This window comes from Gadus morhua, chromosome 3 (genome assembly GCF_902167405.1).
Source record: "Gadus morhua chromosome 3, gadMor3.0, whole genome shotgun sequence".
Lineage (NCBI taxonomy): Eukaryota > Metazoa > Chordata > Actinopteri > Gadiformes > Gadidae > Gadus > Gadus morhua.
Genome location: NC_044050.1, coordinates 703,417 through 720,419, shown reverse-complemented (window position 1 = coordinate 720,419; position 17,003 = coordinate 703,417). Strand labels below are relative to the sequence as shown.

Below are 17,003 nucleotides of genomic sequence, written 5' to 3'. Positions count from 1 at the left end.
CCCAAATGGAACGGAGAAGGGAGGGGGCGCAGGATTAATTGTTAATTAATCGGCGGGAGTCCTGGAGCTCTATATCTGAATAATATATTAAACATAGATATCTATATCATATAATATATATTATCACGGTCAAAAGCTGTGTGCACCGCCAGAGGATATGAATCTGAAATTACTCCTCTATGTAGTGGTTCATGTACTTCAGGGAGTCAAAGCCAAAGTTCCTTTCCCCCCCCCCAATACCTTCTCAACCATGGCTGAGATAACCCTCCACTTCCACAACAATCTGAAGTAGACTAAACCCGGACATGGAGGAGAAAGGGATTGTTGCCCTCGATTGTCTCCCGCCGGAGGCCGGCTGCCCACTGCCGAGGCACCAATGCCTCGGCAGCGGGGCTCCGGCGGGAGACAATCGCGGTCAACAATCGAGGGCAACAATCCCTTTCTCCTCCATGTCACAGTTCATGTACTTCAGGGAGCCTAGCCAAAGTTCCTTTCCCCCCAATTCCCTCTCAACCATTGCTGAGATAACCCCCACTACGAGTGTCGTTGTGAAAATACCAGAGACGTCAGAGAACCCGACGTGTTATCCGCCATAACACCAACCATGTTCGTAGCTCATCGTCTCATTGGCGGGCCAAATTCTCTGGGCGGGCTAAGCAGAGAAAGGGGAGGTAGCATGTCTCCGTATGATGACATAAGGGGAAAATTCCAAATCGGCGCGTCTGACCTTTGTTTTTTCAAAGGCAGAGCAGGATACCTAGGGCTTGTTTTACACCTAACGCAATTTCAAGCTACTGGGGGACCATAGGCAGACTAGGAGAACTCATATTAATGTTAGAAAACCTCATAAAGTGACACTTTCATGCCATGGGACCGTAAAGATCTTGAGACTTGTTTGTTGATATGCGGTTCGGCGCGATGTTTGAATAAGACATAACGTCTTACTTGGGAGAGTGTTGACGGCGGAGCCGTCAAAACATTCTGAGGGGGGATATCAATATCGCAAGACATTGCGGGATGCTCTAGGAGGTAAGCAATATTTAAAAAATAAATTAAGTTTGGCAAAAATAATATAGTGTAGCACTGAGGCTTGATCTGTCCCAGTACACACACACACACACACACACACACACACAAAGACCAAGATTTCCAATAAACTTCATTAAAAAAGAAAAACACTTTAATAGAGAAACAGAAAACAACCCCCCCCCCCCCCCCCCCCCCAAAAAAAGATAAGATTTAAAAGAATCCTTTGAAACAGTCTAAATCTGCTATGAGGCCCACCAGCCAACGGATCAGAACATCTCTAGTAAACAGTTCTAGTGAACGGCCTGAATGGTGCTGGAGCTTTGAGGTGCCTCCACCTACTGCAGAACAGGGGGGGGGGGTGTCTCACCAGAACACGCTGGTCTCTGGCTGGCTGCCGGTGCCTCGCTGACCACTGGGCCATCAGTTCTACCATTAGAAGAGCAGTACAAATGCTGCTGTGCGCGTGTACCTTTATCCCAAACTGATGAACGTTCCCTGGGGTCTGGGACCGTTCATGCTCAGCAGGAGGTGGGCCTGGGGAGTGGTTCAGGAGGGGGAGGGCCTGGGGTTTGGTTTAGGAGGGGGAGGAGATGGGCCTGGTGGAGCAGAGGCCTGGTGGTGTTTTAAACATCCCACTGAAGAGCAGGATGAGGCCGTTTGAGGAGCTCTTGTATCGCGTAACTTGTTCAAATCATTTGTGGAAAATGGTTCTGAACTGGTTTGTTTCCGACAGAAATTGAAAATAATAATGGCACCTGGTAGCGAGCAACATGAGCACAGCCATGCTAAATAAGTAGAGAACAGAAAAAAACTCACACGACCAGTACATATTCCATGGGCATGGTAGTAAAATAGTAGAATATGTTTTTTTCTATAATGTCACAAGTCATTGTACACATCAAATAATATAATCAAATTTGTATTGTATTGTGAACATAAACCTGTTTACTTATCCACCCCCCACAAATCAATACAAAGAGCTTGAGAAAAACAGAGGGGGAGGGGTTAAAATCAGTCTGGTCAGCTGAACATGCACGGAACGAAAGGTCAAACAAGAGTTCAAAGAAAGAACCCCCCCCCCCTCTCCGCCAGAAACCACGCTTCGGGGGGCTCCTCAGCCAGAAACTATCTCACAACATCAATCAGGTCGCCTGCACCCCCCTGCAACATGGACGCTGGGGAGTGTGTGTGAGAGGGATTTGCATAATTAAAAAGGACACGCCTCTCTGAGACAGCACGTCCAATTGGGGGGCACTCCCCAAAACCTTTTTCTTTTCTTTTTCTTTTTTGGAAATCTCTAGAAAATGTGTATTTACAAGTATGCATTTGTAATGGACTGAATGGTCTCTATTAAACTACTGCTGACTGTTGTTACCCAAGCCTCTCCGGAGCTCCTAGGAGTCCCACGGCGACCCCTCCCCAGCGGCCTCCAGTCCGCTCTCCTAACCATCTGACCATCCTAATCCTCATCATCATCCATCTTCTGATATGTGCCACTTCTTTTTGCATTTTATCTTTTATGTTTAGGTAATAAAAAGAAGATAAATAATGAAGTACAGCCAGCTGGTAACCTATCTCAGATGGTAAATACAATTGTTCAGTTACTTTTAGGCCTTCAGCCAGTGAGTTATCAATCCCTCTGAATGAAACCAACCTAAAAACTGATGGGATACATGTAGTCAACTTGACCCTCTGACCTCGCCTCTATAAACACTTTCTTAAAGACTAGCCTTTTCACCTTTACACCCCTGGGACAACTTCCTCAGACACGCCAGCGTTTCCCCCTGGAGATGAGAACCTGACCTCCTACAAACCCCCTAACCAAGTGTATGGAGACGCATTCCTCCATGTAGCCCTGCCCTATGACCCAGGAGGCCTGTGGAGCCTTGTGGGGACAGTCCTCCTCTTCCGCCGAGGCATGCCTGCATGAGCGTGCGCATCTGGGTGTGCGTGTCTGCGTGTGTGTGCGCCTCCTGGAGGGCCTCTTCCTCTGCGGTAGATCATGTGTTTAGGACAATGATTTCCTTCATAACCTGTTTTTTGTTTTTGTTTTTTTAAATGAAACATGATTGAGTGTGAGATAGTTTCTATAATTGTACAGAATAATAGCCATTTTGAAAGAAAAAAAATTACAACAAAGGAAATCAAAATGCAAAACAACAAACGTGTTCGGTTTAAGTGTTAAAGTAATTATAATCAGGCAAACGTAATCAATGTGTAACCACGCTTTAGGACAAATAAAAAGTCCCAGTGGGGAGGAGAAGCAGAAGATCTGTTCTCAGTTGAACGCTAACGTGGACTTCTGTCTGTGGCAAACAATTCATTATGATGTTTATCTATGTACAGATTAGAGAAAACAGGTCTACTTCTATACACCGAGTCAGCTGACCACTTAGCAACATCTTTTTGGTCTTTTTTGTTTTGTTTTTACTGCAACTATAGAAGTAGGAAAAAAACCAGGCGTACAAAGACCACTGGAACGGAAAGATAGGAAACCACGAAGAGCCCTGGCGGTCTGAGTAGTCCCTCGGTCAGCACTCACCCTTCAGCTTGTAAGAAAACGTCCTGGCTGCTAAGTGGTCAACTAAGTCACATCTTTTTAGGCTTTTTTCAAATTTAGGATTTTTTTTTTCTTTTCATTTTTTTTCTGAATTACGTACATTTACAAGTTTACATAATATAAGTATATATTCATATATACATAATGAGTATGTATACATACGGTAATGCGTTCATTATATATATACTTAGGTCTTTGTTCTTCACAGATATGTGAATATGTGAGAAGATTTGACTATAACAGATAAAACAAAAAGGCTGAAAAAAACCAACAAAACAAAAAACTATTGATAGCACTTTTTCACCAGATATTTTATCCCTTTTTTTATTTAGTTTCACAGTTTTACCTTTTTTATGTATATTTTTTTTATATTTAAATATCACTTCTTGAGGAGGGATGGGGAGGAGTTTAAGTACTAGGGATGGGCCAAGTAGTTGAGGTGGTGCCTTACAGAGGCTTACTTAAAGTAGGAGTAGTACCCGTTACTGCCGTTGGAGCTGCCGATGCTTAGCTCCTGCAGCAGCGAGAGCGGGTCGCTGTTCTTCTTGGACTGCTCAGGCCGGGCGGCGGGCCGGGGCTTGGGCGGGGCCCGCAGGGCACTGGCATACGACATGGTGGGGGGCTTGGCCTGGTTGGGGGGCCCCTGCCCAGATTCTGGAGGGCCCTGCTGCTGCTGCTGTTGCTGTTGCTGCTGCTGTTGTTGTTGCTGCTGCTGTTGCTGCTGCTGTTGTTGCTGTTGTTGCTGTTGCTGCTGCAGCTTGGCATGGGGCATGAGAGGGGGGAATTGTCCAAGGTGCGGGAGGCTGGCTCCAGCTGGGGGCTGCGGCGGCTGCTGCTGCTGCTGCCCTGCTGGCCCCTCCGCTTTGCCTTGCTCCTCCCCCGCGGGCCGGAGGGCCTTGGAGGACACCGCTGCAGGAGAGGAGGAGACGAGGTTAGAGTAGAGGGTATGAAGAAACAGGAGGAGACAGGTTAAGAGAAGAGGGACTGAAGCTAGAGCAGGAGAGGAGACAGATTAGAGTAGAGGGACTGAAGCTACAGAAAGAGGGAAGACATGTTAGAGTAGAGGGACTGAAGCTACAGGAGAGCAGCTAGGTCAGAGATACAGGACGCTGCTAGGTAGGTACCTACCTAGCAGCTCTCGTGGTGGGGGTGGGGGGGTATCTACCTAGCAGCTCTCCGTGTTGGTGGGGGGGGGGGGGGGGGGGGGGGGGGTATCTACCTAGAAGCTCTCGGTGGTGGGCTAAAGAGCCGGCGCCGTTGCATGGAATGTTGTGGAAGGCGCCGGGGGCTCCTCCTCCGTTACTGGGCCACAGCTCGCCCGGGGGATAACCGTAGGGGGCGTGGCCGGGCTGCTGTGTGTGGCCGTGGCCATGGTCGTGGGGGTGCTCCTGGGGGTCCGGCTGGCAGAGCTGGACCTGCTGGGATAGGCTGGTATGGGTGCCGGAGGGGGAGGGCTCGTCGGGGTAGGTTGAGGAGATCCGCCGCTGGTATAGGGGCCGCCCGGGGCCCCTGGGCTCGTACTGGGGAGGAGGAGATAGAAACTGTCTACAACCTGGTACCATAGAAGAAGACACACGGTAGCCTGTCTTGGGACCATGGTAACATGGGACCGCTCCCAGTACCTCACAGATCTAGGCGTGTCCACCTAGATCTGTGCTGGATAGATCAGGCTACCAGCCTACCCAGGGAACTGAAGTAAACGTTGCTCATCTATCCAGCACAGATCTAGGTGGACACGCCCACTAGTGATGTCATAGGGGGCAGATTTCCGAAACGGCTTGTAAGGCTAATCACACTCACACCTAGTGGTATAATATGTCCCCTTTAAGGTCACGGGGTCAGGAGTCTTCTCACCTCGTCTACGTTGTGGAGAGCCGTGGTTGCCGCTGTGGTCCTGGGAGACAGGGGGTGGTGGTACGTCTCCGCACCTGGTCCCTGGCTCTGCTGCTGCTGCTGCTGGTGATGGAGCTGCATCAGATGGACCTGCTCCTGCCTACTGGGGTGTCCCATTACGGGCATCCCGTACGGAAAGCTGTGGCCTTGGTTCCCGAGCAGGTGGCTCTGCTGCGGAGGAGGTGGTCCACCTGATGCAGCTCCCCCGTGAGACCACTGGGCCTCCGGAGGCAGGTACTTGGCCTGGGAGAGCGGGGGGGAGGCGGGAGGGCCCAGGGTATGATGGTGGGGGTAGGAGCCGTGGTTATAGAGGGCGGTGCCAGGGTGCTGTTGGTGGAGCTGCTGTTGGGCGCCCAGGTCTGCCAGGAGGTCTCGGCCCGGGTCCTGGGGGTATGGCCCCGTGGGGAATGCCGCCATGTGATTGGATGAGGCGGCGGACGGCGAGGAGGGGTCTCCGGGGGAACGGGACTGGACCTGACGGTACTGGAGGAGGCGGGACTGGGGGGGGGGTTGCATCTCCGTCTGCTCCCTGGGATCAGCCTGCTCCTGGGGCGTCATCTCCCTCAGGAGGCCCGGGTACCTGGGGGGGCCGGACACAGGAATAGGGTTTGTTGGGCAAAGAGATTCCAGTTATCCAGACTTGTCCAGCAGGACTTCATGTTCTGTCTTTAGTAACCTCCTACTTATCACAGGGGCGTTTCTCACCTGGTGAACCAGGTCCTTAATAACCTCAGACTCATCACATGGCGTGTCTCACCTGGTGAACCAGGTCCTTAATAGCCTCTTACTTATCACAGGGCGTGTCTCACCTGGTGAACGAGATCCTTAATAACCTCATACTCATCACAGGGGCGTGTCTCACCTGGTGAACCAGGTCCTTAATAACCTCCTTCTCATCACAGGGGGTGTCTCACCTGGTGAACGAGGTCCCAGGTGCGCCCAGCGAGGCCCCCTCCTCCTCCGTGCTGCCCCCAAGGCCCCAGGCCGCCCTCAGTAGCTGGTGGGGGAAGCGAGGCAGGCCGGGCTGGGCCATGCCGGGCTGGACCATGCCGGGCTGGGCCAGGTGGGCAAGCTGCGGAGGCAGAGGGAAGGCCATACCGCCCTGGAGGAAGGGCCCCCCAGGCTCCCCCCACTGGCCCAGCCTCGCCGCCTGCTGCTGCTGCTGCTGGCTGAGGACCTCCAGCGCAAGAGAGCCTTGCAGGTCTGTGGGGACACAGGGTTAGTCAGCGGGATGCAGCGGAACCCTCCACACTCACACAAAATGAATGCTCTTTTCAAGACTTGTTTCACAACGGGTTTGCTAGCGGTGCTAGTGGTCTTGGAGCTCCACTCACCCAGGCTGTCCGCCGGGCCACCGTCCGGCCCTTCTTCACCAAAGTTGTTGACCCTGCCGGGCTGCAGGAGGCCGGGGTGGTGGCCAGCCGCATGGGCCCCCATGGGAGCCCTCATGGAGCCGGCCCCATCGTCCACGGACTCGGAGCCATCCAGGGTGGGGGAGTGCACTCCCCTGTGTGAGGGGACGGGTCCACCGAAGAAGGCGGGGTTGTGGTTCCCGCCCGAGTAGGCCGTGCCGAGCTGCGGCTGCTGGCCCATGGCCGGGTGTTGCGAGGGCTGGCCCACCCGGTAGGGCAGCCTGGAGACTGGGTACTGCTGGGGGAAGGGGCGCCCCCCGGACGGGTGCGGGACAAAGCCCTGGTTCGGGGGAGTCAGGTGGTAGTTGAGGGGTCTCTGGCCTGCCGAGGGGTCCTTGCGATTGAGCATGGTGTTTGGGAAGGCCCCCGGGCCGTCGATGTGGGACTCCAGGCCTCGCCCCGCGTCCACGTCCCCCTGAGAGACACATGAGAGTGTGAGTTCTCGGCCCTGGGACGCCCTTGACCACTGTGGTCTATGTTGGATGGTCTGTGAGTGAGGGTGTGAAAGGAAGAAGAGGTCAGTGCGTGTGACTCGCCTGCTTGTCCTTCAACTCTGCAAGTTTGCGTTCTGGCGTCTGCAGACGACTCTGCTCGGGCTTTGGACAGCCTTCCAATTTACCTGGAAAACAAGCCCAGAAACATTTACAATGATTGCGGCCACAAGATTACCTCATTTTACAAGCTAAAGAAAATACAAACACCTCCTTTAGAGAGATATCGTACCCTAAGTGGTCTTGGACTTTGTTTAATGGCATTTATAAAACATGTGTTGAGAGCTAGAAGGGCCCAGGGACCCACCGTTCCTGAGGGGGTCAACGTGCAGCTCCTTGTCCGGGCTGGGCTGGGCCAGGCCCAGGGGTGAGGGGTGGCCCACCGCGCCGTAGGGTAGGGACGGCCCGCGGTTTTGGGCCTGCAGCAGGTTGAAGTTGTAGGCCATGGCCGCCTGGTGGTTCATGATTCGCGGGTCCATGGCGAAGCGGTTGGGGTAGCCGGCCCACGGCAGCTGGGAGAAAACATATGAGAAGTTAAAGCACCATGAACCACCGCCATGCTGCTGACAAACCAACAAAAGAACAGAAAACATTGACCAGTGTGCCTTCATACTCGGTTGTTTTGGACTCATTTGAACGAATCACATTTGTAACAGTATGCACATCTGTACGAGACAAGAGTGGTGTTTAGATAAGCATTTGCCCATTGCCAATACTTTGGTATTTAGCTCCACTACGTCTCTGATGACCTAAGGCTATGCCCCTTGATGCTTGGATGTGATTCAACATCCGGCAGGCATCGGAGCATTACTGCTGCAAAGCCCCGTTACACCGGGATTCCACCGGACACGTACGGGCCGCGGAACAGCTGCGTCCTCTGCCCTGCGTCCATTCCTACCGGGCGCGTAACGGCAGCGTAGCGCTGCCTTGCGAGCCAGCCGTATTCACGCGAGATCACGAGATCACGCGATAATCCTAAACCTAATGCACTCACCTTCCACTCCCAAAACTATTGAAATGAAATGCCATGCTTTGTCCTTTCTGACATTTTCCTTATAAAAAGGATGATTTGGTACATAAATGACTTCATGTTGCTGAACTTCGACAATGAGTCTCTCGTCGTCCATGTTGCCGACCCTTTGATTGATTGACTGCTGACCTGGTGCCACCGGTCATGACGTAATAATGTTGATGTGAAGTTACATGAACCTAGTATTGTGTTTTATTTTGAAAATTGACCGGATGCTCTATGGCTTTTACTTTTCACTTCCTGCCCGGCTCGATCTGCTCTGTCGAAATTGACGCGGTTTAGCAGCGGCTCACGTCAAAAATAGAAGTGCGACGGAAAGATAGCGCTGCGGCACAGCACGCCGCTCCTGGGACGCTGCTGAAACGTTCCGCGGCTCGCCCGGTGGAAATGGTCTCATTGATTAGAGTGGAAGCGATCAGCAGCGGTGACCGTGGCGCAGCCGTGCCGCGGCGCGTACGCCTCCGGTGGAATCGAGCCTTTAGGGTTAGAGTTAGAGTTAAGGTGTCTAAAGGGGTCATGGTAATGGTTAGGGTGTCCAAAGGGGCCAGGGTGAGGGTTAGAATTAAGGTTAGAGGTTAGGGTGTCCAAAGTGGTCACCCTACTTTGGACACCCTAGGACCACTGATGGACTGGACTGCTCAACCTGTTGTCAACCCATTCCATGCACTAACGGCTCCGGAGTTAGTATTGTGCATACTAGGTCGGGACATGGATACTTTCTTTTTAATAATTCAACATTTGCCTCAGGAATAGGATTGTGTAACCCAGCGCTAGGTTGTGACATTCTCCGTAGTAGTGGGGAGCTGGGGTGACCCAGGACTGCCTAGGGAGGGAAGGGGGAGAATGCTCCTGCTGCTCCACCTGAGCCTGCACTCCTAACAAGGCCAAAGGGCACGCAACACAGCTTTAATTATGCAGAGCGACGCCCTTGCTCCTAGGACTACTGAGAAACCTGAACATGGATTGTAACCGGGACTGTCCACATTTGAGCTCCAATTAATCTGGAAAGTAGGGGTGTAACGGTACACAAAAGTCACGGTTCAATACGTACCTCGGTTTTGAAGTCACGGTACGATACAGGACAGTATGGTTCATAGTTCAGGGGAAATTTAAAAAAAACGGCTTGTTTGTCAAAAACTGAGAATGGCCGTAGATCAGCAGCAATGAAAACACCAATAAACTTGATTATGGCTTTTGCATTTCTGAATTCCCAGACAGGGGTTGTAGAAATAGTGTCTGTGTGCTGGGTTTGCACAGCTCGTTTTCTTTTCACATCAACGGTGATAGTAACACCTGGATGGTGCCTTTTCAAATGTGTGTGCATGTTAAAGTGCTGTACGTAGACACAGAGAGCACTCTCCGTAGCTGGAGAGCCTGTCGGAGACCCTCTCCGTAGCTTACATGCGCATCCAATATTTTTTAACTATCCGTCGATGCCAAGGACCTATTGGTCGAGGCAACAGTGACAGCAAGGGCTGTTTAAAGGTCCCATGACATGAAAATCTCACTTTATGAGGTTTTCTAACATAAATATGAGTTCCCCTAGCCTGCCTATGGTCCCCCAGTGGCTAAAACTTGCTTTTGGTGTAAAACGAGCACTAGCTGTTCTGCTCGCCTTTGAAAAAACGGAGGCTCAAGCGCGCTGATTTGGAATGTCTTTATTTAGGACGTCATAAAGCATCTAAGCTCCTCCCCTTACTCTGCCTGGGCCGCCCAGAGACGTTGGCCCGCCAATGAGACACGACCGTGCGAGCACCACATGTGTGTGTGTGAATACACACACTGTAACGCAAGTGTTTCTTGTCGGTTCTTTGACGTCTCTTGTATTTCCACAACGAGACTGTCGTGGGGGTTATCTGAGCCATGGTTGAGAAGGAATTGGGGGAAAGGAACTTTGGCTTTGACTCGCTGAAGTACATGAACTGCGACATGCCGCCGGTTGCCACGAGGCACCATCGCCCGGCAGCGGGCAGCCGGCAGCAGGCAGAGCGCGGTTCAGTCTACTTCAGTTTGATGTGAAAGTGGAAGAACCAGAGACGTCGCAGAACCCGACAAAGTCGTTTGTGATTCATAATATCGTCTGGAGGCGCACACAGCTTTTGGCAGTGATAATATGTATTATATGATATAGATATCTATGTATTATATGATATTATTTAGATGTAGAGCCCCAGGACTGTAACGCAAGTGTTGTACACTTCCTTGTTAGTTGGATAACCGTTCTGCTTTTGGTGTTATGGCGCAAAACACGTCGGACTCTCGTCTCTGGTATTTCTACAACGAGACTCGTAGTGGGGGTTATCTCAGCCAAGGTTGAGAATGAATTGGGGGGAAGGAACTTTGGCTTTGACTCCCTCAAGAACATGAACCATGACATGGAGGAGACAGGGATTGTTGGCAGCGAATGTCTCCCGCTTGAGCCCCGCTGAGGGACCAGAGGTGCCTAAGCGCTGCCCGGCAACAATCCCTTTCTCCTCCTTGTCGCGGTTCAGTCTACTTCACATTGATGTGGACGTTGAAGAACCAGGAACGTCGGAGAACCCAACGCGGTCGTTTGAGATTCATAATATCGGCTCACACAGCTTTTGGCCGTGATAATATATATTATATGATATAGATATCTATGTAGGCTATATGATAATATTAGGATATAGAGCTCCAGGACTCCCGTGTGTTCTAGAATATTTACAGAACACGGCTAATGGCTGTGTGCGCCTTACCATTGCGATACATCCACTGTAAACAGAGTGCATGGTACCGTGGCTGCAAGCTGCTCAGGGCCACACTCCCACCCTCCTCCTTGACCCACCTCGCTCCTCCTCATTTGCATTATAGCTACAGACGCCAAAACAGCGCATTTGGGGGAAGCTCAATGTGCGACTGGCTCGGAGTGGCTGTAACTCTGCACCAATTTCGGGAACGTCTTTGAGTACTGCGTTAGTTGCCCACTAATACCTATATTAAAGAATACATAAAATAGCATGTCATGGGACCTTTAAGGACCAATAAAACACCAATTAAGGTTTGAAAAGCTTCGGAAGTTTATTTACAACACTGCTTACATGGTTTGTTGTCAACATATAAGATTGATCGGGCGGCGAATTGCATTGCGTATCCGACATACCGACGGAGAGCTGCTGAGGGGTCTACGTAGTTAGATTGTCAGAGTAGTATACTTTGGCTAAACGGTCCGGGGGGAAGTCCGACTTCACGTATTTGAGTTTTATTTCAAATACGTGTATCGTTACACCCCTACTGGAAACCTTAACGTGCAAAAAAAAAAAAGATTACTCAAATAAAGGCACATCTCAGAAGGGCCTTCGGGCCTTTGACCTGAACTTGTGAGCACTTTGGATCTGCGTGGCGGGTTAGGGTTGGTGGACGCTTGGGGAACGGCACACCACTATAATGCCACCCTCCATTCTACCGTCCTCTCACTATCATCTGATTTCTGGAACGTAAATTACAAATGGCCATAACTACGTTTACTTAAATATGACCAAAACGGATGACCATGAATAACATTCCTACGCTCCACTGGGTCCCAAACGGTAAATTCTTAAGGGGGAGGAACATTCCTTGGAGTGAGTGGACTTCATTCTCCCAGAATGAGAGACCTGTCCAACATGTCCTCAGAGGGGTGGCTCTGAGGACATGTTGGATAGGTCTTCATTCTCCCAGAACCCCTAGGGAGCCTGTTGACTGAGCCGTACTGCTCACAACTTAAGTGGTCTCTGTAGAGCGTTGCTGAATGTTGAAACCCATCGTATTCATGTAGCCCAGTAAGGTTGGAAGCTAAATTGTCTCTGCTTCACTTCTCAAACCTTTGCCTTGGTATCAGATGTACGCATAATAAAAAGCATTTAGCATTAATTGTGGAAACTTGCTAGACATTCGGCAGTATACTATGATGCATTATACCACAGGGGTGACCACATCTCAACCGTCACTTGGCGACTGTGCTGGGATTGTTAACCTGGGAGAGCTAGCCAGGGACAGCTAGCCTAGAGGAGCAAGCCAAGGAGAGCTAGCCTGGGAGAGCTAACCTGGGAGAGCTAGCCTGGAAGAGCTGGCCTGGGAGAGCTATGGAGGTAGCCTGAGCCTGCTAGCGCTGCCTCCAGCACTGCCTCCATCAGCAGTGCCTCCAGCAGCACTGCTTCCAGCAGCGCCAGCTCCAGCAGCCATCTTGAGTGTTGTTGAAATGCCTCACGTCATGCCTGCAACGTCACGGTATTTGTTCGGCCTCATTTTTGATAAATGGTCGGCCCATTTCGTACCGGGGAGAAGAAAGGTTCTATGTGAGAGAGGGTAGACGTATTCCCAGAGCAGGAAGGCCAGATTGGTCTGGTTCCCAGCCTAGTAGTTACCATACCTACAGTGGGGAGAACAAGAATTTGATACATTGCCAATTTTGCAGGTTTTCCCACTCAATTTTTATCAGACGTACATTTCAACTGTGTGTGTCGGAATCTAAAACAAAAATCCAGAAAATCACATTGTATGATTTTTAAGTAATTAATTAGCATTTTATTGCATGACATAAGTATTCAATACATCAGAAAAGCAGAACTTAATATTTTGGTACAGAAACCTTTGTTTCCAATTACGGAGATCATACGTTTCCTGTAGTTCTTGACCAGGTTTGCACACAATGCAGAAGGGATTTTGGCCCACTCCTCCTACAGACCTTCTCCAGATCCTTTAGGTTTCGGGGCTGTCGCTGGGCAATACAGACTTTCATCTCCCTCCAAAGATTTTCTATTGGGTTCAGGTCTGCAGAATGGCTAGGCATCCGTAAGATGCTTCTTCCGGAGCCACTCCTTAGTTTCCCTGGCTGTGTGTTTCGGGTCGTTGTCATGCTGGAAGACCCAGCCACAACCCATCTTCAATGCTCTTACTGAGGGAAGGAGGTTGCTGGCCAAGATCTCGCGATACATGGCCCCATCCATCCTCCCCTCAATACGGTGCAGTCGTCCTGTCCCTTTTGCAGAAAAGCATCCCCAAAGAATGATGTTTCCACCTCCATGCTTCATGGTTCGGAAGGTGTTCTTGGGGTTGTACTCATCCTTCTTCTTCCTCCAAACACGGCGAGTGGAGTTTAGACCAAAAAGCTCTATTATTGTCTCATCAGACCACATAGCCTTCTCCCATTCCTCCTCTTGATCATCCAGATGGTCATTGGCAAACTTCAGACGAGCCTGGACATGCGCTGGCTTGAACAGGGGGACCTTGCGTGCGCTGCAGGATTTTAATCTATGACGGTGTAAGGGTGTTACTAATGGTTTTCTTTGAGACTGTGGTCCCAGCTCTCTTCAGGTCATTGAACAGGTCCTGCCATGTAGTTCTGGGCTGATCCCTCACCTTCCTTATGATCATTGATGCCCCACGAGGTGAGATCTTGCATGGAGCCCCAGACCAAGGGAGATTGACCGTCATCTTGAACTTCTTCCAGTTTCTAATAATTGTGCCAACAGTTGTTGCCTTCTCACCAAGCTGCTTGCCAATTGTCCTGTAGCCCATCCCAGCCTTGTGCAGGTTTACAATTGTATCCCTGATGTCCTTACACAACTCTCTGGTCTTGGCCATTGTGGAGGTTGGAGTCTGTTTTTCGAGTGTGGACAGGTGACTTTTATACAGGTAACAAGTTCAAACAGTTGCAGTTAATACAGGTAATGAGTGGAGAACGGGAATAACTAACAGGTCTGTGAGAGCCGGAATGCTTACTTGTTGGTATGTGATCAAATACTTATGTCATGCAATAAAATGCAAATAAATTGCTTAAAAATCATACAATGTGATTTTCTGGATTTTTGAGATTCCGTCTCACAGTTGAAGAGTACCTATGATGAAAATTGCAGACCTCTGCATACTTTATAAGTGGGAAAACCTGCAAAATCGGCAGTGCATCAAATACTTGTTCTCCCTACTGTATAGTAACTACAATAATACACCAAACAGTCACAGAGGACCTGCACTGCACGCAACAGGGGGAGGTCTCACCGGCAGGGGCATGGACATCACCATGTTCCCCCCGTAGACGGCCGGGACATAGAGGATGCTGGCGCCGGTGTGGGGGTCTATCCTCTGCACCGGGCTGGGGGACTTGCCCAGGGCGGCCGGTGTACCGCCAAGCGGGGGGCTGAAGGCCCGGATGGGGTTCCCCATCAGCACCGCGGGGCTGGCCTGGACTGCAGGGAACAGAGGACAGGGTTAGCATGAGGCGTATCATGAAGAAATACAGCTGTGACTCTACATAAGGTCAGGAGAACACTGCACATATTCTAATATACATATAAACAACAAAACAGTGACTGTTATTACTGTAACATGTATTCTGCTCAATGTGTTATTACTGTAACATGTACTCTGCTCAATGTGTTATTACTCCAACATGTATTCTGCTCAATGTGTTATTACTATAACATGTATTCTGCAGAGGCCGGTTGTCCCCAACAGAGCAACACATGCTGGCCAATCAGGTGTGAGTACAAACCCTAAACTATGAAAACCATATTCAATAGAATATAAAGGAGACTGTAGGTGACACATTGTAAAGCAGATACGTCTTCATAGTTGTAAACTCCCGCTGTAAAGTGCTTGTGCAGATGATTCCATTTGAAATAACAACCTTGTCCCTTATTGGCCGCTCATAATCTCTGCGATAGATGAAGTGCAATAATGATGGATGATCGCCTTGTGTACGTGTGTGTGTGTGGTCTTAATGCCGGGTCTCTAGTGACGTTATGCTAATCGTCCAGTCGCTCCCCTCACCCTACATTATGTGGAAAAGCTCCCTAATGTGTTCAACTCTGAGACACATGGTGTGTGTGTGTGTGTGTGTGTGTGTGTGTGTGTGTGTGTGTGTGTGTGTGTGTTGACGTGGGGGTTGTAAATGCGATGTGTGTGCCTGCTCTTCCGTATGTCTTGCCATTCCTTTGGAGGATAGGAAGTTATTATGTGAAAGAATCTCAAACGATGACGCATACAGTGAACGTTTATTTGCACAGCGGGGGGGGTTCCTCTGTGGCAGCAGCAGCTCTATTCTAAAGCCCATCATCTCTGCGACCCCATTGGCTGACGGCTGAGGTCCTCAGTAACAGCCCCTCCCCCATCTCCTCCCGGTGCTGCAGCAGTACGAATCTTTGTGTAGACCTGCAGTAGCTTGACGCTGGTTTGACAGACCTTCCTACAGCGAGGTAGGAATGAACCTCAATGATGGTTCCCTACAGCACAGTGGAGGTGGACCTCAATGATAGTTCACCATAGCGCGTTAGGGTCTAACCTCACTGATTGTTCTCCCTACAGCGCGGTAGAGGTGAACCTCAATGATGGTCCTCCCTACAGCGCAGTAGAGGTGAACTTAACTGATGGCTCTCCCCACAGCGCGGTAGAGGTGAACAGTGCTGTGCCTACAGGCTAAGCCCAGTGCTGTGCCAGGCCTGTGCCTACGGGCTGAGCCCTGTTCTTTGACTAGAGGCTGAGCCTAGGACTGTGACAGGCCTATAACTATATGGTGTGTCATATGGAGAAGACTGGGGTAAGCAGCATGAGCCTGGTGTCCTTCAGAAGCAGGGTCACAAAACGGGAAGGAACGCTCACCAAATCCTTCAGGGGGAAAGTGCTCCGTGTGGTTGCCATGTTTCCCCTGCAAAATAAATTGGATGAATTAGAAACAGATTGAGGTGGAGGGACACACAGCTAGCTCATTAGAAACAGACTGAGGTGGAGGGACACACAGCTAGCTCATTAGAAACAGGCTGAGGTGGAGGGACACACAGCTAGTTCATTAGAAAACACACTGAGTTGGAGGGACACACAGCTAGCTCATTAGAAAACACACTGAGGTAGAGGGACACACAGCTAGCTCATTAGAAAACACACTGAGTTGGAGGGACACACAGCTAGCTCATTAGAAAACACACTGAGGTAGAGGGACACACAGCTAGCTCTTTAGAAACACACTGAGGTAGAGGGACACACAGCTAGCTCATTAGAAACACACTGAGTTGGAGGGACACACAGCTAGCTCTTTAGAAACACACTGAGGTAGAGGGACACACAGCTAGCTCATTAGAAACAGGATGTGGAGAAACAAGTAGCATCCAGCTGAGGCCCCGAAGCTGCACACTGTGGTGTGGTAACAGCACTGTGGTGTGGCAGGTCTATTTTTTTCCGCTTCTTTCGACGGTTTGCGTCAGTCTACGTACGTTGTTCAACTTAATTAGACCGAAGTCAGAAGAAGAAGACATGCACCTCTAAGTATTTAGCGTCTTTATATAGTATTTGTATTTTTCACGTTTATATCCATCTTCTATCTAATTAATATATGTTTTGGGTTAGGGTAATCCTAACCACTATATATATATATATATATATATATATATATATATACACACACACACACACACACACATTTTTTCGTTAGATTTATTTTTAATTACATTAATTATTAATTATTTTATTGAAATTGAAAGGTCCCATGGCATGAAAATACGCAGTGGGCAGCTGGCAGCGAGCGGTTCAGTCTACTTAATGTTAAAACTGCAAAAGCCAATAATATTAGAATTTGCATAAGTAATTTTATTTTT

General features: G+C 49.8%; 1 protein-coding gene across 5 annotated transcripts in view; it reads right to left on the bottom strand.

Annotated features, from left to right (window-relative positions):
• Nucleotides 1-2,312: 2,312 nt before the first annotated feature.
• helz (helicase with zinc finger) overlaps nucleotides 2,313-17,003 on the bottom strand; it is a 119,872-nt gene continuing 105,181 nt past the window's right edge. For all 5 annotated transcript variants that reach the window (XM_030352300.1, XM_030352297.1, XM_030352301.1 and 2 more), the window contains 9 exons: nucleotides 16,015-16,060; nucleotides 14,416-14,603; nucleotides 7,693-7,897; nucleotides 7,431-7,513; nucleotides 6,817-7,309; nucleotides 6,397-6,685; nucleotides 5,444-6,062; nucleotides 4,809-5,109; nucleotides 2,313-4,498 (listed from right to left, as the gene is read on the bottom strand). In XM_030352300.1, the coding sequence (XP_030208160.1) occupies nucleotides 4,047-4,498; nucleotides 4,809-5,109; nucleotides 5,444-6,062; nucleotides 6,397-6,685; nucleotides 6,817-7,309; nucleotides 7,431-7,513; nucleotides 7,693-7,897; nucleotides 14,416-14,603; nucleotides 16,015-16,060 (2,676 nt within the window). In that variant the 3' untranslated portion in view covers nucleotides 2,313-4,046. The remainder of the gene's footprint in view (nucleotides 4,499-4,808; nucleotides 5,110-5,443; nucleotides 6,063-6,396; nucleotides 6,686-6,816; nucleotides 7,310-7,430; nucleotides 7,514-7,692; nucleotides 7,898-14,415; nucleotides 14,604-16,014; nucleotides 16,061-17,003) is intronic.